The following is a 22,303-nucleotide window of genomic DNA, read 5'->3' on the forward strand; positions in this document are numbered from 1 at the left end:
CTTCACCAGCCGGCAAACCCATTTTCCGGTTTTCACCACCCTTAATTCTTCCAGAAAATCACATTCTTATCACCACTTGCACCGCTTCTCACACATCTGAAAAAACCCGTGGCGCTATAATTTTGAAGGAAAAAACGGTTAATCAGTTTTATTATCTTTTTGTTATGTTTGCAAAACTGGAGAGAGAAGAGGCAAATCCATCAAAGTTTGAGTAGGGAAGAGAAATTTTCGAACGTCAAGCAATAACGGGCCATTGTATCTTGGAAATCGAGTTCTTCGGATGACCTATAATTATGGAGGAGAGAGATTTGAGGCAAGGAGTACGAGTGGGATTTATCTTGGTAAGATAAAGAAAGACATGGATTGTTTGCTTGGGATTATTCTTTATAAGCATGGGAGGTGGAGTTCGAAGTTCCATCCTTTAAACAGTCAACTATGGATATCTTGTTGCCAAATGCCAACTATAATTTGTTTTGCTGTCCTCTTAGATTCTTGTAACTACAGGGAATTGATGATCATTTCTAACACTACTTACTATGTCAGCAAGTTCCCATATGAGTTTGCCCGTGAAGGTTTTCTAGGGTTCAAGAACGAGGTTTCTGATTTGGTTTTCAGGGGTAAATTAGTCAGTAACAATATTTTTATTTGATATTAACATAAATAGGTTAAAAGAATTAAAATAAGAAAGATAAATGTAGTTAGTATTACGAAATAAAACTTACGGGTAGTTTTCCAAAATTATCCCTATAATCTATTAGTTGGGCTAGCTGTATATCATTGGCGGGTCAATATGGATAATCCAAGTTAATGCATCTACAAGTTTTAGCAGCTTTGCACAACATATGTACAGTTATAGTTTCACTTTGTCGTGGAGGTGTAACATCTTGTTTGGTGCAGATGTTGGCAGACGTATTACTGCTTGGATGGGCATTCGGGCCGTCAGATTGAATATGAAATTTCGATTTTCAGATTGAACAAATTACAATACAAATCTAATTCAAATAACTTAGATCGGATTGGATTTTTTAAATTCGATTTCGGATTAATAGGTTTGGATATTTCGGATTTTCAGTTTCGACTTTTGATTAAAACAGACTTAGTAAGAACTAAATTCATGTAATCTAGTTACCAAGTTACAGGTCTTCGCACAATGTAAAATCAAATATGTGGATTCAGTAAAGAATTAATGTTACCACTACACCAAAAGGTATCAAGTCACATGATTCAGTTCTATATTATTTCCTTTGTTTCATTGGAAGCTGCCTTATTCTAAAAGTGGTGAAGTAAACTCATTATATTTAATTTAGTAGAAAATTTCATATTGAACTTAACTTAATACTATAATGAGTATGGTCGTAGGGTAATAATCTATTAAACCTTTGGACTAATTAGTATAAGACACATATAATATCGGTAGGACTAAATATAAGGTGTAAAAAATTCGGATATCCAATCCAAAATTCAAAAATTTTGATAATAAAATTCAAAGTCCAATCGATTGTTCAAAAATCTAAACCAAATAACCAAAATGTTAGGATTTCGGGTTGGCCCAAACTATTGGTTTATTAAATGGAAATACTAGAATTTGAATATTTTTTACTTACTTGGAAATAAAAGTCAATCCACAAAGAAATGAAAGTCCATAAATAACGGCATTCATTGAGGGGGGAAATTGTAGAATAAAAAAAATGTGGGTGTGAGTGAGAGAGTGAAATAATGATGGTGGCATTATCGACAGGTTGCAGTTTGCAGTACCATCGTAATTGGTTGTTGAATTCCTCCTCATTATCCGGTCGGCATAAAGCAGCATGTGTATCTTTGTCTGGCCCTCTTGGGTTTGGTGGTGTGTTAAAGAATGAAGCACGAAATTGTTGGCCTTGGGCTCGACCATCTCGCTCCTCTGACGAGGATAGTGATAGTGATAGTGGCAACACCGCAATAATCTCCGCTTGCTTTGTTGGCCTCTTCACTGGTATCACTGTCGTCCTTTTCAACGCTGCGGTGCGTCATACTACCTTCTTTCATTTCTCTTTTCATCTGTTGTCACTAACTGATATATCTCCCTTGGTTAGGTTCATGAAATCCGTGTTTTTTGTTGGGATGGGCGAGGTGCCGCATGGTTGAGGGAGGAGCCCATTTGGCAGCGTGTAATCTTAGTACCAGCTTCTGGCGGTTTGGTAGTCAGCTTTCTGAACGCTGTCCGAGCCACACTCGAGGAACGAAACTGGACACCATCTGTCCTGGGACCTGTTTTGAAGGCAATCGCTGCTTGTGTCACTTTAGGAACTGGCAATTCCTTAGGACCAGAAGGCCCAAGTGTTGAAATTGGTACCTCAGTTGCCAAAGGAATTGGAGCTCTGCTCCATAAAGGTGCTCACAATAAGCTATCTCTCAAGGCTGCTGGATCAGCTGCTGGAATCTCTTCTGGTTTGTTCCCACATTATTCTTGCTTCTCAATGTATGGATTCCTATCCCTGGACAAGTCCTTTTGTGTTTGCAAGCAGAAACACTACAAAACCATCAAATACACCTTTCTCCCCAGAGTAGCAGTAAAGGTGACCCAACAATAAGGCAGCTTACTTGTTGATTTCTGAAGATTTGTCTAACCAGCTCCTTTCTCTGTGTGTTCAAACTGTTAGCTGTCAATAAAGTTGAACCAGACAACTTCTTGGTTTCTGCAAGCTAATATATTTCCAGGCTTACTCTATAGCAGAAGTAAAATTTTCCCAAAAATCCTTGAGCTGGGAATGAAAAATGAACTCAAAAATGTCATATTAGGCAACTGTCAAAAGCAAAATACTCAAGTTGAAGTTTAGGTAAGAAAAGTGAATGTACATTGATGAACTCTCCCTTAGGAGAGAATCCAATCACTTGCCCCGCAGCATATGCAGGGGTGGAGCCGGGATATGTATATATAGGAGGTGTTGCATCCCCTTAACTTCTACGTGTGTTTACTTCTTGATATTTTGAACCTTCTTATTGGAAATCCTGGCTCCGCCACTGAGCATATGGACCTAAAATATACCAGTGCACTTTTCACATCGTATCAAAAGTTTAACAAACAGAAAAGGTGACTAGTCCTAAAATGTTATTTCATGTCTATATGCACAAGGTTCGACCTTACCATACGTGCATTATTTGTTCTTTGTCTTTCTAATTCGTCAGATATAATCAATCGTCGTTGTAAGTTCTTATAATGTCTATGATTATCTTTATGTTTAGTGACAAAAGACACTTACGCTAATCACATAGTTAAGTTGCCGAGGTCTCTTCCAATTATGTCGTAGTAGAGTATTGAGGTAAAAGATGATTTGATAGCCGACTTTTATCTCCTTTCAAGTTGAATTGCAAAAGCAATGTTCCATGCTATTGACAGCTAGACAAGGAAAAATGCAATTTACTTTAGGTATAGCAGTCTTAAGCTCGAGTAGCAAGTTGGAATGGAATTACATAAAAAAAAAACCTGGAGTTCAACCCCTGATTCAAAAAGTAACTTTAGTAAATTACCTCGAAACTAGCGCCTGGGAGGATTTTCAGCATCTGAGAATGGCTTTACCAAAGGTTGGCTCTAGTACCATTTTCTCCTTTTTCTTTTTCATTCTTCATTGCTAATGAGCTAATGCAGTTCCCGCTCTATGGTTGTTTTGATTGTCGGTGGATGTTCAATGAACGTTTTCTTCTTTTTATATGCTGTCAGCATCTTTTGCTTTGCAGGAGTTCGTTTTCTGGAAATATTCTACTTCTTGTTCTGCTAATAATTTCCTGTAGTATCTTTTCACTTACTTCCTCTCCATGATTAACTGGTTTTGTCACTGTAAGACTCTTCTTGTTTTCTACTTAAAGGATTTAATGCTGCTGTTGCGGGTTGTTTCTTTGCTGTGGAATCTGTTTTATGGCCATCACCTGCAGAGTCCTCCTTGTCCTTGACAAATACGACTTCAATGGTTATTCTCAGTGCTGTTATAGCTTCTGTAGTCTCAGAAATTGGTCTTGGCTCTGAACCTGCATTTGCAGTCCCAGCATATGATTTTCGTACACCTACAGGTAATTTTGAACTTCTTCCCTCAAGTTTTCTTCTTAAATACATTTGTACAACTTACAGCAACAACAACCAGTGTTGTTAAAAGCCATCTTCGTCGCTTAAAGAAATGAAGCAATGCGAAGCGAGGTGTGATCGCTTCAGAGGTGAAGCCATACGCTTCAAAGAAATGTGTGCCTCAAACAATGACGCGCACGCTGATCCAAACGAGTAGAGGTCAATTCTTTAAATATCAACTTTGAGGACTTGGACTATTGTATTTTTTTTTTTTTTTTTTTTTTGAGAAAGGCATCTGCATTATCGAACTGCAATTGAAAAAACTGATTTCAGCGTATCAGTTTTTTTTTCAATTGCAGTTCGATTCCTATAGTACTAAATTCATATAAGTTTGACATTTGCGCATTCACTTCAATGAACTGTGCGCTTTCCTTCTCGCTTTCACTTTAAGCCTCACGGTCCTTGCTGCTTTTTTGTGCTTATTCGCTTTTGAAAACACTGACAACAATTACATCTCAATTTAAGCTAGTTAGGGTCGGATATACAAATCATCACTATCTATTGCACTCCATTTAGTCATACCTCATTTAATTTGTCAATATCTGGGTATTCCGTAACATCAGAGGTTCTCTACATTTTCAACTTAAGTCATACAAATCTTTTTAAATAGACTTTAGAGGACTCCTAGAGAGGAGACATTGGCAACTGGCGTAAGATATCACCTTAGACTCACATTTCTGTCATTGGTATTACTTACGGTGGTACGTCCAAATGTGTTTTGAACTCTTTTTTGGTATGCACAATTGTGTTGATTTTCGGTCTCTTTTTCAGAATTGCCTCTTTATCTTCTGCTGGGCATCTTTTGTGGCTTAGTTTCAGTGGCATTATCAAGCTGTACATCATTTATGCTGCAAATAGTGGAAAATATCCAAATGATCAGCAGCGTGCCAAAATCAGTTTTTCCTGTGCTGGGTGGTCTTCTGGTTGGGCTGGTAGCTTTAGCATATCCTGAAATCCTTTACTGGGGTTTTGAGAATGTTGATATTTTGCTAGAATCTCGCCCACTAGTGAAAGGCCTCTCTGCTGATCTGTTGCTCCAGCTTGTAGCTGTCAAAATAGTAACAACTTCATTATGCCGAGCCTCTGGATTGGTTGGAGGCTACTATGCTCCATCTCTATTTATTGGTGCTGCTACTGGAACTGCATATGGGAAAATTGTTGGCTACATTATCTCTCATGCTGATCCAATCTTTCATCTTTCCATCCTGGAAGTTGCATCCCCACAAGCATATGGTCTGGTATGAATTTGCCTTTGTTCAAAGTAGTGCTACATGTCTGGATAAGTGAGTGTTTTATTATTGAAAAGTAATAAGAGGAGTGCAAGGGAATCTAGCACCAAATCTACTTATTTCCCCTCTTCCGTCTTTTCTTCTGAAATTCGAGGTCATTTTATCTCTACCTTGCATCACCATCTCGAACTTATTTCAGACCTCTCGCAGGTTATAGGAAAACTGGCCTGAATTTCCTTTGCCATAAGTGTCTCATATTTCACCGATCACCTCCCACCCCGCGCATCCGCACTCCTTACCATTACACCCCCATTCTTTCATACCCACCTAGATGATGGTCCATCCCCTATCTTTCCATGATATGATCTTGCTATACATTCACGGTTCAAGAGGATGCTCAAAAGGTATATGACATGAGATGGATGTGTAGGCATGCTAGGAGAGATAAGATTAGGAATGAAAATATTCGGGACAAGGTCGGAGTGGCCCCGTGGTGGACAAGATGAGGGAAGCGAGGCTGAGGTCATTTGGGCATGTGAAGAGGAGATGCGCAGATGCCCTAGTTGGTGGGTTTGAGGAGAGGTAGAGGTATTTGAAATGCTTTACTTGAGCCTATAGTCTATTGGAAACAGCCTCTCTACCTCCACGAGGTAGGGGTAAGGTCTGCGTACACTCTACCCTCCCCAGACCCCTCTTATGGGATTACACCGGGTATGTTGTTGTTGTTTCTTATGTAGCATCTGTCTTGGTTAATCTTTTCTGACGTCTATAGTATATTTCTCTGTTTCAACATGAATTGTACTGTTAATCTTACTGTTTGACCTCAATTTTGGGTTCTTTTTAATTTTGGGAGACATTGTTTAACAGGTTGGCATGGCTGCTACTCTTGCTGGTGTCTGTCAGGTGCCTCTCACTGCGGTTTTGCTTCTCTTTGAACTGACACAGGATTATCGGATAGTTCTGCCCCTCTTGGGAGCTGTGGGGTTGTCATCATGGGTTACATCTGGACAAACAAGAAAAGGGGTAGTAAAGGATAGGAAGGTATTAAAAGATGCAAAAGTGCAGATGACGCAGTGGCAGGGAACTTCTTCCTCCAACATTGGACTTTCTAGCTTCACTTATTCTTCAGGTGAGGAACCTTCACAAAAAGAGAGTAACCTCTGCAGACTTGAGAGTTCACTCTGTCTTTATGAATCTGATGATGAAGAAAATGATTTCGCAAGGAATATTCTAGTTGCACAGGCAATGAGAACACGATATGTGACAGTCCTAATGAGCACCTTGCTAATGGAAACCATATCTCTCATGCTAGCTGAGAAGCAATCTTGTGCTATAATAGTTGATGAAAATAATTTTCTCATTGGTCTGCTGACACTTAGTGATATCCAGAATTACAGCAAGTTGCCAAGAGCAGAGGGAAAATGCCAGGAGGTAGCTTTCTTAGTACATTTCAATATTTTAACTAGTATAAGAATATAATTGTTCTAGCATGAAATGGAGCTAATAAGTTTTACAGTAAAAAAAAAATTACAGTTTAGAACTGGGAAAACAGGGTTGGCTGGATATTTCTTATGTTGGACTTTTAGGATTATATATATTGCTTTAAGTGTTGTAGGTTGTTTTCTGATGTGAGAAAATGGAATGTTGTATTGTCAAATGTTAAAAAAAGGAATATGTGAATTTCAAAATTAATTAGGGAGTATTTTGAAGTCAATACTTACCTACTGAATCTTTTAGTATAGAGGAGAGAGTTTTCACAGGAAGAAGAAATGGGATCTGATTTCAATTATGTACAATTGATATATATGTTTTTGTATCTATATTCGCATTACTTTCAAGCAACCAACCAAAGGAAAGTGGCCATTCAACTTGAGTCAGAGGGAGAATATGTAATGATTTTATCTCTATATTTCATTGAAGCCCCATCGATCAAGAAACTTGAACTTTTTTATGGCCCGCTTCACTCAATTGATGCATTTCTGGAGTGCCAATAGAAACTGACCTGGCCGTGAAAATAACATTATTGTTCCCTCCGTTAACTAGTTTCCATGGATCGCCTCCTTGTTGACGATCTTCCAACTGCTAGAACAACTGTTAGCCGGGCAAGTTCTGGCCCCTTGCTATGAATAAAATGTAACAGCCCCCCAAAATGACTCTTTGGCCATTGGACTAGTTTCAACAACTTTGATTGTTCTTTATTTATTGATTACACCTCTATATTCAATTCTTTTTTTCCAATTTTAGTCTTAATTTTGTTCACAAGAGAGATAATGGTATAGCAATGTGAAAAAGAGTATATCACACAGGGATCTTTTTGAAGAGTCCCACATCGGGCTCTTACGGGATAGGTGGTCTCTTTACATGGCTTGGACAATCCTCACCTCTTGAGCTAGACAACAGGATAGATTTGAATCAAACTATTTATTCACATGGATTTTGTATTACAACAATAAAAGCAACGTACCCAGTATATTTCCACAAGTGGAGTTTGTATTGTATCATTAAATTAAAAAGATTGGTTTTGCTATTTTATCTTCATGTTTAACAAATACATTTCTTTTAAATATATGGATTCAGGAGCTTGTAGTAGCTGAAGTTTGCTCTTCAAATGGCAATAAGTGCCGGGTATCATGCACAGTGACTCCAAATACAAATCTCCTTTCTGCTCTAACTCTTATGGAGAAACATGGTTTAAGTCAGCTACCTGTTATACTAAGGCACGCGGAGGATGAAGGCATACATCCTGTGGGCATTTTGGATAGAGAATGCATCAATGTAGCTTGCAGGTTTTTGATATTTCAACTTTACCTCAAAATACAATGCTTTCTGGAACCAGTAATGATAAAATATGCAAGAAACCTGTGCAGAAGTCACACTTTACCATTGATTTCCAGTTATTATTAAGATGTCGAAAGTATTTGACAAAGTTTATCTCTTATACGCAAGCCCAAGAAGAGAACATATTTCTCCAACACATTTTGACTAACACTAAGAAGAAAATTACAAAAATAGGGTTAAGAAATTGGTTTGATAGGGAAATCATCCTTTATACTAAAAAGAGTTGTGTGAATTTGAGTTCTTAGAGCTTGTGAAAGTTATAAAAACTTGTTATTTTCTAATATGTGGAGTATTTTTGCCATCCAGAAGTAGAAAATAACTCCACTTGTACAATGAATTCCCTACACAAATTCTCACACTAGGGGTATTCTCTATTCATAACTAGCACCCCATGTGTAAGAGTTTTATACAATAAACCTATGTCACATAAAAGACTATACATGATGTGGAAGTAACCTCAAGCCACCAATTTTCAAATTCGAAGTATGACTTTTCATTTTCCTAATCCCTACACTGTAACAATACCAGAGTATGGTTAGAAGTTATTCGTGGCAGCAGAGACTATTTAGTGCTTCTGAAAAGGACATCCCACTCAGTCGAAAATGAAAATCTATCAAGCCTTGATGCAGCTCCCAGATTGTTGCCCTTGTTCCATTTGAAAGTTCCACCAAATAAAGGGGGATCAACAAATTCCAGATCTTCAATTGCCTCTGAGAAGTCTAAAATTGCTCCTGTGTGTCTGTTACTGCTTCTCTCAGCCACAAACATAGTTCCTGCTAACTCCCACAATAATTCTTGCCTTTCTATCCTGCAGTTGGAGCTGTAAACTCCTGTGATGTACCCGGACAAGTTATTTGCCAGTGAATAAAAGTTGCAAGTGATACTTTGAGTCCCTGTGTTGACTATTTCACCTTCCCAAATCCTTTTATCACACATCACAAGTATTCCACCTCGACTTCACTAGCCTCTAACGAACCCATGGCTGCTTTACAGTAATCTCCATGTTGCTTTCCATCTTCATTTCTTGAAAGCAGTAATACATCTGCTTGCCATCTGCGAATCAATGTTTTAATATTTTTCTTTTTCTGTACTGTTAATTCCCTGTACATTCCAAGTAATTATTTTCACATCCATTGATGATCAACACAAATTACTCCCCCTGCTTCTAGAGTCGGTATTTGACATTAAATACCAATCTTTGGACTTCCTTAATTCCTTTCTGCTTCGAAGTAGAGCATGGAGCTTCATTAATCTTATATTTTCTTCTATTATCGATCTTCATGAAAAGAGAAAGTGCTCAACTGGATAAACCGAAAACTACAATAGGTTTGGCTTTGATTCCGTGCGAAAGAAAGAATAGACTTTGATCCTAACTCAACCTCAAAAGTTAGCTAATTGCCTAAGACTGTGGAAGGAGAGAACCGTCCAATTCCTCAACCACTATGGGACACTTTATTAATTATGATGTCACTTTTCCTACCAGTTCTAAGTTGAGTGATTTCTTGATGTCATTGAAATGCCTCTAGAAAATTTTCTTCTCTCCTGAAAACACTTGTGTTCCAATTGAATCCCCCTTTGACATTTTCTATGTTTTCTCTCTTCTTTGGTGGAACAGAGCATTAGCAACTAGAGAACAGCTTAGCTAGTTCTCCGCGGGGTAAAGGCTACCTGAAGGTTGCAAAACCTGTTTGCAATAAGTTCTTCCCTGTTAAAGCATGTCGAGGGTTATTGTGTCCGAGTAATCCACCTCAACAAGTAAGATGGAACGGTTGGATTGATAGTGATTTATCCATTAATTACTGCTATGCTGACTTCTTGTTCATATAATAAGATGCTACATCAGCATATCCAAACAACTGGTTTGGTCTACCTGAGATTTTGGGACTACCATCTTCAGTTAAATTGTAAATGATGAGAATGATGCTAGCATAGATAGAGGAGAAATATAATGAGGAAGCTGGATTCACAGCTGAAGCTGAAGGTTGTTGAAGCTGCTTCTCAAATTAGGCACTGGAGGAGCGCACTGCCTAACTACACTGACTTGTCATCCAATTCCAAAGATTCACTTCCGTGCTATGGAACTTGAACAAGATTGAGTTACATGCCTTGTGTCAGAATTAAGTTTACTCTTTTGTCGTTAGTAATATCTCTTTTTGCTGCTTTAGTCAACCGTTAATGACTTTTCAAACAACCCCACCCCCCGCGCTCACCCTCCATCATTGTTTCCCGAACTGCCCTATCCTGATGCTTTGACTTTGCGCAATTTGCTCGTTCGTTATTAAGGTGTTATACTCTTTCTCTGGCACATTTTACATGATATGATTTGAGTTGGTAGAATTTAACAAGGCAATTTGGCTTGTATTAAATGATGAGAGGTAAAATAGTAAAGTAGCAGCTGATGAGTTAAGAGGTATGACAAAGTATTTTGATAAAATTTGATTTCTTGAAGTGAGAAATGAAGATAAAATTGTATATAGAAGTGCTAAATATTGTGGAATAACCAAAATAAAAATGTCATGCAAATTGAGAAGAAGTCAAAATCTCGCACATGACAACTATCACAAGACTTCGAGACTACTGTTCTGTTCTCTGAAACTTACCAAATCTAGCACGGAGTATTTTGCATTAAACAGTAAAGGAAAAGAGCAACTTGTGCTTCTGAATTGTATGATTTAGAATTTTAATATTTCAGAATGGAGAATTACTACTATACTCCACTATTATACGTTTAATACTCCCAAGTAAATGCAGTAACAGTAAAACTCTTGCACTTCATATATTTGTTTCTGCTCTGCACTAAAGATTGTACTTGGAAGCCCTTGAAAATTAGATCCGACCGCCCTACATTTTCCCTTTCCTGATGTCCATCTCTCCTCCAGGCTCTCCGGCTTGCTAGCAGTATGTGAACGCCAACTGTAGCCGTACAAAATAGTTAAAAGTTGCAGGAAGCTACCAATGTAGAGCCCATCCGGATGTTGGACAACTCACACAGGTCTAGAGAACTCTCAATGATCATCTGTAGCTGATTTTTAATGTGGGTGTGAAAATTGCTGAAGCTAATTCCAGCACAAAGGACACGGATGAAAGGAAAGTTGCCATGAATTCTAGATAAGATCAAAATGTCCACTCAATTAATGAGTAACAAGACAATGATGCACATGCTGCTTTATGGCTCTTCTCAAATAAAATATGCTGGCCTGCCCACTATCTAGTCAACAATCGAACTGCATCCAACTATCCTTGCATGTTGATTTTAACAATAAAACCGTTAGTTATGTCTAATGGTATTGATAAACCGTGTTACTAAGTTAAAAAACAAACGGCTGCCAACTTTAAGGATATTGGACAGAACACTACAGGCTACACCTGCCAAATGAGCTCATGGTGATTTCATAAAATAAAAAGCAACCCAGGAAGACTCTTGTGTACAATGAAAGTTAGAGACAACTATGTACAGCATTACAGAACAAATACCACAACAGGAGCATTTCAGAGACCATCCTTCAAGCTAAGCTTTATATTTTGGACTTTAACTGATAGTTGTTGCTTATGGTCATCTATATCCTTCATAACTGAATAAAGGTTTGCACGATAAACTTCACATTTCCGATTGGCACAATCTAGTTGATAAGAAAGTTCCTGGATCTTTGTATCCATGTCATCCTACAATAATATGCATATAATTTATCAGTCAAATAACCAAAGATCTGAGAAAATAACCAAACCTCCAGACATGCAAAAGTTTCTTTGCAGCTCGAAAAAACAGTTGACCAATTTTTATATTTTAAATTTTTTTATTATACATAGAGGAAAGGGAAGAAGAGTAAGGAGGGGATCACAAGGTAGGAGGAGCCGGAACTCCCGCCAACAAGGTAGAACTCAGATAGCCAACCAACTAAGCTATCATGATTCCCCATTAGACCAAATTCAACACCTACAGCTGAGGAGAGTGCACGGAATTGTTTCAGCATTCTTCAACCAAATTGGAACAACCCAATAGATGTCGATGCTGAGGTATGAAGAAAGATCCGTCAATGCACCAAATAGAATATATGAAACCATGTTTCTAATCCAACAACTTATGACCTCTATTGCTGCAGAGAACCCAATCATCAAACTTCTCCACCTCATTTAAGGTTCTCTTCAAGTGTTTAGGCAACTTAGAGCTGCCAAGTTTTTTTCCCCAAACGAGTTTAGAACCAGCAGATGCATGTTTAGAATTTTCCAGGATATGAAATGTGAAATGAAAGAAAATGCAAACACACATTGTGATTAATGCTGACCCACGAACCTATATCAAGCAAGAATGTCATTATTTGAAAATCCAGTATAAAATCATTGAAATAACTGTCCCCTCATACAATCAAATCCAGGAGGAGGGGATCGTATGACCCCTTAGGTATAGACGCAACACAACAAATCTCTTCACAGTTGAGGCTTGTACTATAATCACTAGTGCCCATCAGCAGCAGCCACATAAAAATACACATAGTACCTATGTACACAACGACAATAGCCATCCCAAGTTAATTTAGAAATGAACTACAGTTTCAGCCAGAGAGCTCACTAGCAACCAGGGAAAAAGCCAAATATAGAGCTGCTAAGCTGCAATTTCTGAACTATGTCCAAAACCAGTAATGTTTAGGAATTGAACACCCCTGCTGGGTGGGTATTGAATTTTATGCGAAAAATGCAAGATGTACAAAGGTATATTCTAAACACTATATTAATGTGTGAAATGCTTTGAGAAATAAAAATTAACAGCGGAAGAGACCTACTGTGACTGCTATTTGTTATTTGTTTCCTAGTTTTCAGGCATCTTTTAATTTTCAACGATCTTTTACTTGTTTTCTAATCTTAGGACTCTGTTTCAGATAGGGAGAGTAGTTGAGACTCATATGGATAGTAATTAGGGTATCATCCTTTTATATACCCTGTCATGTATCATAGAATATAAGCACATTATTCAATTAGCCATTTCCTTTTATGGTATCAGCGCTACTGCTCACACGAGACTGATCCTTGTTTCTTTTCAACAGTTGTCACACAATAACTGATCTGCTGTCTCAATGGTTCCTCCTACCAACGATGTTAATGCTGATAACACAGCCGCAAACAATCCCAACGTCCAATTCAATCGTGCCACTCAATTACCAATCAAGCTCATCGGCAGTCATAACTTTGCAACTTGGAAAGTTTCAATGCTCATGAATGGCCACAAATTATTTGGCCATCTTGATGGCTCCTCCGCTGCACCACCCAAGACAATAACTCAAAACAACCAAAGCGTGCCAAATCCTGCCTACGAGACCTGGTTCTGCCAGGATCAACTTATACAAAATGCCCTCATGACATTAGTTGATCCAACACTTGCATCAACTGTTGCAATGGCAGCTTCTGCTCACAAAGCATGGACCTTTCTCCATACTGCTTTTGCTAACAAGTCTCAGACTAGAATTTTTAGTCTCTGAGACCAGCTTGCTCGGCTTCAAAAGGAATCTCGGCCTGTAGCAGATTATTTACGCGAGATTCGCTCACTCTCTGACGAATTCGCAACTGCCAGAACACCAGTTACTAATGAAGAACTCATTGTCAAAATTCTGAGTGGTCTTGGCCCCGAGTTTTGAGAGATTTCCGCTGCTATCAGATCACGTGACACTTTTGTCACCTATGAGGAATTATATGTGAAGCTGATTGATCATGAACTTTTTCTCAAACATGAAGAATCTAGAAAACACCTCCCATAACTGCAGCATTGCTCAAAGGACCAGCATAGCTTCTCCTCACAGCAACAACAACAACAACAATCGCAGGCAAGGAAACAATGCCTCACCCAACAATCAACAATGGTGCCCTCAATAAAACAGGGAACAATGGACCCCAAGGAGAAACCAGCAATGGCAGCAACAACCTTCAGGCAATGAACTACGATGTCAACTCTATGATCGTCTGGTCACTCAGCAAGAGTTTGTCGGTCAGTGTCAGTCCCATAATCACCTCCAAGCACGTGCCAACTATGCTGGACGTCTGTTCCCACAACAGGAACCTTGGATTGTCGACTACGGGGCCACTCGTCACATTACATCTGATGCTCACAGCCTAACTACTACACAGGATTATCATGGTCCTGAAACAGTCTCAATGGATGATGGCAACACCATACCAATTTCCCACACTGGTAACACTAATTTATGTGCATCGAATTATCAGTTTACCTCACTTAATACATTGTCTGCCCCTGCTATAAAAAGAAAATCTTATCTCAGTCCCACAATTTTGTCGTGACAATCAAACATCTATTGAATTTTTCCCTTTTTATTATCTTGTGAAGGATCTGACTACGGGGGCGCCTCTGGTGCGCGGGCAGAGTAAAAGTGGACTTTATGAGCGGCCACCAGGCAGTACAAGCACCCATCCTCAATGCAATATGGCCATCCCTTTGCACCTGTGGCATCGGCGCTTGGATCATCCCAACAGTCGCATTTGAAATAAGCTTTTGCAGAAGTTTTCTCTTCCATTTTCAGATTCAAAAATTTCTTCAGTTTGTTATTCTAGTTGTTCAAATAAGATGCACAGGTTACCTTTTTCAGCAAATTCCTTGAAAAGCAAACGGCCTTTACAAATAATTTACAGTGATTTATGGGGCCCTTCTCCTGTGTTATTTGTTGATAAAAAACTTTATTACGTTTTATTTGTTGATCACTTTTCAAAGCATATGTGGTTGTACACATTAAAATCCAAGAAGGAAGTTGCCGAGGTTTTCAAAAAATTTACATCCTTTGCTTGAGCGACAATTTGAAATAAAAATTCTTTCATTTTATACCTCTGGGCGGTGAATTTGAAAGCCTATCCTCGTACTTAAAAACACAAGGTATCGAACATTTGGTACCCCCTCCTTATACGCCACGAAGAATAGCTTTGGTTGAACAGAGACACCGACACGTTATTGAAACTGTCAAGACTCTATTACACCAAGCTTCTCTTCCGACCAAATTTTGGAGTTTTGCTTGTCAACAAGCAGTTTATCTCATAAACAGGTTGACTACACCCAATTAAAAAGACCAGTCCCCATATGAAATTTTATTTAAAGCACCTCCAAATTATGAATCCATAAATATATTTGGTTGTTTATGCTATCCCTGGACTCGACCCTATGCCAAAAATAAACTTGAACCCCGTTCAACGCCTTGTGCTTATTTGGGATTCTCTAAGACTCTTAACAAATATTACTGCCACCAGTGTTTTGATTCTGTCACTTCAAAAATTTATTCATCAAGGGATGTATTATTTTTTGAAAAAAATTATCCTTTTGAACACATGTTTTCCCAATTTGAAAATAATTCTAATACTAATGTATCTTGGGAAATCTGTTTCGGTAATGGCAGCATAAAAATGAAAAGAGAGAGTTGAGCACAAGCAAGAAAACAGTAAACATAGTTTGTTTTGCCATAGGGAACATAACTTCCGGGAATTGGTAGATAGTTTTCAATGGCAGGATAATAAAATGGCGTTCACTTACACTCAGCAAGAATGAAGTGGGATAAGGCATTAGAAACCCGAGGAAACACAAGTGTAGCTTAATGATGAAATGGTTGTGTAGCTTCACTTCAAAAGAACAGGAATATGGAATAAAGTTGTTGGTGAGAAGTATGGATACCAAAGCAATGATTGTACCTTAGTGGGTGCGGTTATGGAGAACGTTAGAGCTTTATGGCATAACTTTGTAAGCAATATTGGGTTTAAAGTGGGAGATAGAAAAAGGGTTGCTTTTTGGGACGATAATTGGATTGTACATGATTCTCTATGGACCTGTTTGGATGGCCACCTTGTAAACTATAAATGGATTTGGCCGTGATTAGGTGTATTTACACAGTATGGCATGTTTGTTTGACCAAGTAATTACTTGGTCAGTATGGAGTTTAAGGGGAGTCATTACTCTCCAATTCTCAAGGGAAGGCGAGAATGACTTTTTAAATACTTTCCTTTTTTCTTTTCCAAATATTATTCCTTTTTTTTTAAAAAAAAAAAAAAGGAAGACTCTTTCCTCTTCGCTAATTTCCATTTCAACGTGAAGCCTCTTTGTTGCTCTATTACAATTTACAGGGACTAGTACTTTATATCTCCCTATATTTTCCTCTGTTCTTTTTTATTTTATTTTTTAATTTTATATTTAGTACTAGTAGTAATACTTTCTAGGCTGATGTCTTATGCCTTATTTGTTTTATTAAGACTAAGACGTCGGAATGAGTACACATCTGAAGATTAAGATGTTATATTAAGATCTAAATACTAAATGATTAAGACTGTCTGTTTTCTCAACATTTAAATGTATAAAGTTGCCTTTATTTAAAATTAATAAATATATATATTCAAATAAAATACTAAATTAACAAAGTATTTTTCAAAAATTATATGACAATTGTTGGTGGTGATGGCTAGCGGTGGTGGTTGTGGAAGGGATAATGTTGGCTAATGATGGTGGTTGTGAGTAGTAGCTAGTGATGATGGTGACTGGTATGGTCGATAGTGGCTGGCAGTGGTGGTCGATGGTGGCTGGTTGATGTGGTAATTGTGGTGGTGGCCGATACTTGTGGTGAATGATAGTGACAACTAATGGTGGTGTGAATGACGACAATGGTGCCAAATATATAGGGTGAATATTGGTGGTGATTGTTGGTAGTATTTAGTTGATGTTGAAGTAATGGTGGTTGGTGGTGATCATTGTAAATGATGGCTAGTGATGACGACGGCTAACTGTGGTGATTGGCGGAGGTGGTGGTTGTGGCTTGACGATGGTGGTTGTTGATGGGGGGTGTGGAGTAGATAACGGCGGGCAAGATGGTAGCAGTTAGCTGTGAAAACGGATGGAGCAGTGATGAACTGCGATCTTTGTAGAAATTCTTAAACAAACATCTTAATGACCATAAGACTCTATTATAAATCTTAATCATTCAGATATATTCAAACCCATGAAGTGGTTGTAAAAGAACAAAACAAACACACTTAATAAGTAAAAGCTAAATAATAAAGAATAAGACGTGAAAACAAACAGATTTAATTATTGAAATCTAAATGATTAAGAGCTTCATAGAGGCCTTAGTGATGGTAATGAACTTAATGTCTTGTTATATTATTATTGTCTCTTTTTATGAGTTTCTATCTTTTAATAAAATCTTGTTTCTGTCTTTTTATCTTTGTTCAAATAATTATCTTATCAGATGAATTTTGATTGACGATTATGATAGTTTGAAGATAATATTATGCTTTATTATTAGCTTTATACTAATGACTTTCTATATAAACTTTGTTGTAGATAGATTGATAAGTAGCGTTTGTATTTTGCTTAAAATTTAGTTTTAACTCTTTATTTTCTATTCATTAGTATAGAAAATAATGAATAGATTCTGATTTCACTTTCGGTGTTGTTGCCGAGGCGATGGGGGTTGAGGAGAACCACTATGGTTTAAGGGGGAATACATCAAGCCAACATAGGAGGGGAAAAGAAGTAGCTGCAAGTCATTCCCTAGTTGATGAAGTTGAAGAAGATGATGAGCAATATGATGATGATGCAGGAATACAAGATTTGGACAATCTTGTAGAAGAACAAGAATTAGATGTTGAACCATTAATAGCCTTGATTTTGTTTGTCCTATGGTCTATGGAGGATTTTGTGATATCTACTTTAGTTTTTTATTTGAACTTTTAGCCTATGGAGGATTTTGTGATATCTACTTCAGTTTTTAATTTGAACTTTTGCTCTTTTTACAAAAAAAATTGCGCTTCACCTCAATGAAGCTGAGCCTTGTCGCTTTTTTCCGCTTCACGATTTCCTGAACACTGGCTGGAACATTAGAGGAAAGAGTACTGGTCAGAATGGCTGTATACTATTCCTGCATGTATATGGTGGACCATATGGAGGGAAAGAAGTGATAGATGCTTTGAAGACAAAGGAAACTCTATTCAGAAGATAAAATGAACTCTCTACTTTTGTTTTATTTTTTGTATGGTGCTTTGACAATGATGTTGAAGCAGTAATAGATTTTATTCTACTTTTTTCTTTTGAAACTGGTAATTGTGAAGCAGTGATAGATCTTATAGAATCACTTTAAGAATAGTAAGGATATAATTTTGGCTTTGATAGCAAATACTTTTTACTGACTCCTCTGGTCCAAATTTATGTAGAAAAAAAGGGTAGATAAATTTATGTTTAAGCGTAACATGTGCATTCCTCTGGTCCAAATTTAAAATATTGGAATGCAAGTTTCACTGTTTCAGACTCCTCAAATACTACTTCTCCCATGTTCTTATCACAAAAAATTCCTCAAAAGGGAACTAAATACCAGTGACTCTTTTGAACAGATTTGAAATACAATGAGACACCAGAATTCTGAAGCCAACTTGTGACCAATTAGTTGAAGCGCTAAACCACAAGAAGTTAATTTTCTGCTTGCTAAGTAAGGATCAATGCCAATAAACGCTTTCTCTGCAATGTTCGTCAACATTCATTTCCTTCATTTTGTTTCTCTTTTTCGTATTTAATCTGTTCGTTTTGCATGATATTTATATTTATTCAGTTGTTCAATCACTACTCTTTCAGTTCTCTTTATCTTCTCAGTTGGGTGTTCCGATTTCAGGTATGATTTTCTTTCTTTTCGGGCTCAAATTTCTTCCAGTTATATTTCATGTCATTATTGTTTTGTCTAATCTCCCTACAATTTCATGGCTGACGTGAAGGTTTTTGTTGTTCTCAGGTATGTCTCAATTGTCTTAAGTCCTACTAATTACTTGCCACAACGTATTTGCAGATTCATAGCAAGAAGAGGAATAGACTAACCCTAAAGTGCCTAAATGACCTAGTGTTCATAAAATACAATAGAACATTGAGGCATCATTACACTTCATCAAAAAAAACATTGAGGCATCGTTACAATGCTCGCAATGTAATTGATCCACATGCTTTGGACAATATTGATGATGCCAATGAATGGCTCACCGGAGTTGAGAATGCTGAAGATGAAACAATTTTTTAGGGAGATTCTGATTTCACTTTCGGTGTTGTTCCCGAGGCAATGGGGGTTGAGGAGAACCACTATGGTTTAAGGGGGAATACTTCAAGCCAACATGGGAGGGGAAAAGAAGTAGCTACAAGCCATTCCCTAGTTGATGAAGTTGAAGAAGATGATGATGCAGGAATACAAGATTTTGACAATCTTGTAGAAGAATAAGAATTAGATGTTGAACCATTAATAGCTTTGATTTTGTTTGTCCTATGGTCTATGGAGGATTCTGTGATATCTACTTTGTTTTTTATTTGAACTTTTAGTCTATGGCGGATTTTGTGATATCTACTTTAGTTTTTAATTTGAACTTTTGCTTTTATATATATATATATTCTCTATTTATTTTGTTCTTGTTTAAAAAAAATTATGCTTCACCTCAATGAAGTGAGCGCTTCGCTTAAAGATTAAAAAATGACTAACCTCAGAGAGTGGACATGCGAGACTTCTCTGTTCATCCTCAATGTTGTAATTTGCATGGACCCCATTCCTGGTCAAGTTTTCTCTACAATGTCCATTTACTAAAGATGTCCTCCCATCATGCTTTACTGCTAGGGAAACCTTCTTTGAAGCCTCTTCCAGAGCAGCCATTGCCACAGTATAAGAATCAACAGTCTCCGCCCCTTCCTCCACAAACTTAAATGCTTCATGTCTCAGCATATTATATCGAACAGTATGTGATTCCAAATAATAATTGACTGCTTCAGCAACACGGTCTTCCAATGCAACACTGCTCTTTGCGCTTCGGCTCCATCGTTTGAGGATGTAATGAGAAGGAAGAGTCAGAACGTTTGTCACTCTGAACACTGCTAAAACGTGTCGGCAAAGAAGACCTGAGAACTCAAACATCTGGCAGCTACAAGTAGCTTTCATTTCTAAAACATTGAATCTTACATAGTAAGCTCTGTGGTCCTCCCCAAATTTAGCAACTTCATAAGTGGTAACTAGTCCATCATCCTCGACTTTGTTGGCCATGAAAGTTAGAGTGGCAACCAACTCCTCCTGAAATCTCATAAATAACTTTTTCGTGTAGATCTCGGATGCTTGTTTTTCCATTGGAGAAGGGGTCTTCAAAACTGGGAATGTATTCATCGTATCATAATCAGCTTTGACTTCTTTCTCTGTACGGCTCTCCACAGCTTTCTCATACAATTTGAAGAACTGATTCAGATTAGTTGACGCATTCACATAACCATCAAAATATGAGTTCATGCTATCACTACGCTGAGTAATAGACATTTCTGCAAAAAATGCATCACGGAGATATACTGGCACCCATTGCCTGCGATCTGAATATATCGCTTGAAGCCAGTCATGATCCCTGAGCTCATACTTGTCAACAAGAGAAAGCCAAGAGGATTCAAATTCCTCAGTAGACTCTGTCAAATTGACACACTTGTGGAAGTCTACTTCAAAATTTGGGTGTTCAAGGAAGACATGTGACAACTTTTCCTGGCATTTCTTGAAGATGTGCCATTTGCAGAAACGGTGACGGGTCTCAGGGAAAACCTGCATGATGGCAGACCTAATTACAGCATCATGATCCGTTGTCATTGACAAGGGGGGTTGACCAGACATAGCTGCAAGCCATGTCTTAAAAAGCCATATGAATGAGGCTTCTGACTCATTTATTAGGAAAGCACATCCAAAGAGAACAGGTTGTCCGTGATGATTTACTCCAGTAAAGGGTGCAAAGGGTAACCGGTACCTATTTGACCTATAAGTTGTATCAAATGTAACAGTATCACCAAAATAGTTATAATTTGCTCTTGCCTTAGAGTCAGCCCAGAAGACATTCCCAGTGCACTGATCCTCATCTCCCTGAACTGCATAAAAGAATCCAGGGGGGTTGTGGATATTCATTTGTTTCAGGTAATCTAAGAGGAGCTGTATGTCTCCTTCGAGGCTCCTTTGGCGGTTGTTGCGCATGTAATTGCGACAATCTACCTCAGTGAAACCAACTTTGCTAATACCACCATACTCTTTAATGAGGGCAGACATAATCCTGCGGGGACCCATGCCAGCAGCCTGCAAGGTATCAATTAGGGTCTTGGCAGGACCAGAAATTTGACGATGGGAGCGGAGACAGTGGACCTGATCAGGGGGAACGAGGTCGTGATTGTGGTCCTTGACAAAGTTGGAGACGAGCCACTTACCAGAAGAGTCGTGTATCTTGACAGAGAGAGCAGCCTTGCAGCCAACGCGGGTGATAGTACGGGGTCTCTTAATTTCTCTATCCTTGGTACGTTTCTCATTCAAATTGCGGAAACCTTCTTTGGCACAGACAAAGGACCTCTGAATGATGGCTCCATCCTTCCTGGAGCGGCGGGAGGAGCTGACACGGGTGCTGAAGCCAACACGGCGTGCGTAGGAGTTATAAAAGGCCTTGGCAGCCTCCTCGGATTCAAATTCCATGCCCTCATACGGTTCAAGATCAAGTAGGTCCCCGTAACTTGGAGGAGGAGGAGGATAACAGTTGTCCACCTCGTCAAGAACGTCATCTCCATCCCCGTCCTCTCCTAAGCCTATATCAAACTCGATCACCTCATTCTCCATCCAGTTTAATTAAGTTTAGTATCCTTACATACTAATAGCCTAGTGTGAATTAATACACACACACAGGAAAGAATAAATTGATAGCGCATTACATTAGGGTTATCCCTAGAAAATCAAACCACTTACTCTCCCAGGTGGAGAAGAAGAACGAAATTGGCTTTGCGGATCTTCTGTTACGCTTACACTCCCGCCTCTATGCTGCTACATCCAATTTGGAGATTTCCACGAATAACCAATTTTTAGGTCATCCAAAGCTAATTGGCATTTTACTTATTAAATTGTCAAAACTAATAAATTGTTCTAACCCCAACTTTTTTTTTTGTTATTTTTTTTTTCTTAAAAGTCATTTAGGTTTGATCAATAACTTTACCATTTTATATCTTATATTTTCTGTTAATCGAAAGCTAAGCGTGTCAAACCATCTAAGCAAAGTCCTAAAGAGAGTCAAGACAAGCTCAAGGTTCCAATACTATCCTTACTTTTAAAAATCATTTAAGCACTTTTATCCAAACACATAACTGCTTATT

The 22,303-nt window shown here is 38.1% G+C and overlaps 2 protein-coding genes across 7 annotated transcripts; one reads left to right on the top strand and one right to left on the bottom strand.

The window, feature by feature from the left end:
- Window positions 1-1,642: 1,642 nt before the first annotated feature.
- LOC132599414 (chloride channel protein CLC-e) lies at window positions 1,643-10,470 on the top strand. Of its 2 annotated transcripts, XM_060312782.1 has the most exons (7): window positions 1,648-2,001; window positions 2,073-2,427; window positions 3,844-4,044; window positions 4,868-5,334; window positions 6,193-6,756; window positions 7,903-8,111; window positions 9,779-10,470. In XM_060312782.1, the coding sequence occupies exons 1-7, from the start codon at window positions 1,717-1,719 to the stop codon at window positions 9,807-9,809; spliced, it is 2,112 nt and encodes a 703-aa protein (XP_060168765.1). In that variant the 5' UTR covers window positions 1,648-1,716; the 3' UTR covers window positions 9,810-10,470. The 2 variants fall into 2 exon arrangements, with proteins under 2 accessions (XP_060168766.1, XP_060168765.1); XM_060312783.1 differs by lacking the exon at window positions 9,779-10,470 and having other exon boundaries at window positions 1,643-2,001; window positions 6,193-6,454; window positions 7,903-8,060.
- A 183-nt stretch (window positions 10,471-10,653) lies between these two features.
- On the bottom strand, window positions 10,654-22,100 carry LOC132599413 (protein FAR1-RELATED SEQUENCE 5). Of its 5 annotated transcripts, none has more exons than XM_060312777.1 (3): window positions 19,644-22,094; window positions 11,638-11,826; window positions 10,654-11,397 (listed from the first exon to the last, which is right to left on the bottom strand). In XM_060312777.1, the coding sequence occupies exons 1-2, from the start codon at window positions 21,774-21,776 to the stop codon at window positions 11,653-11,655; spliced, it is 2,307 nt and encodes a 768-aa protein (XP_060168760.1). In that variant the 5' UTR covers window positions 21,777-22,094; the 3' UTR covers window positions 10,654-11,397; window positions 11,638-11,652. The 5 variants fall into 5 exon arrangements, with proteins under 5 accessions (XP_060168760.1, XP_060168761.1, XP_060168759.1 ...); XM_060312779.1 differs by lacking the exon at window positions 10,654-11,397 and adding an exon at window positions 17,949-18,004 and having other exon boundaries at window positions 11,665-11,826; window positions 19,644-22,098; XM_060312778.1 differs by lacking the exon at window positions 11,638-11,826 and having other exon boundaries at window positions 19,644-22,098.
- Between the last annotated feature and the right edge of the window lie 203 nt (window positions 22,101-22,303).

Source organism: Lycium barbarum, chromosome 6 (assembly GCF_019175385.1).
Source record: "Lycium barbarum isolate Lr01 chromosome 6, ASM1917538v2, whole genome shotgun sequence".
NCBI classification, from domain to species: Eukaryota; Viridiplantae; Streptophyta; class Magnoliopsida; order Solanales; family Solanaceae; genus Lycium; species Lycium barbarum.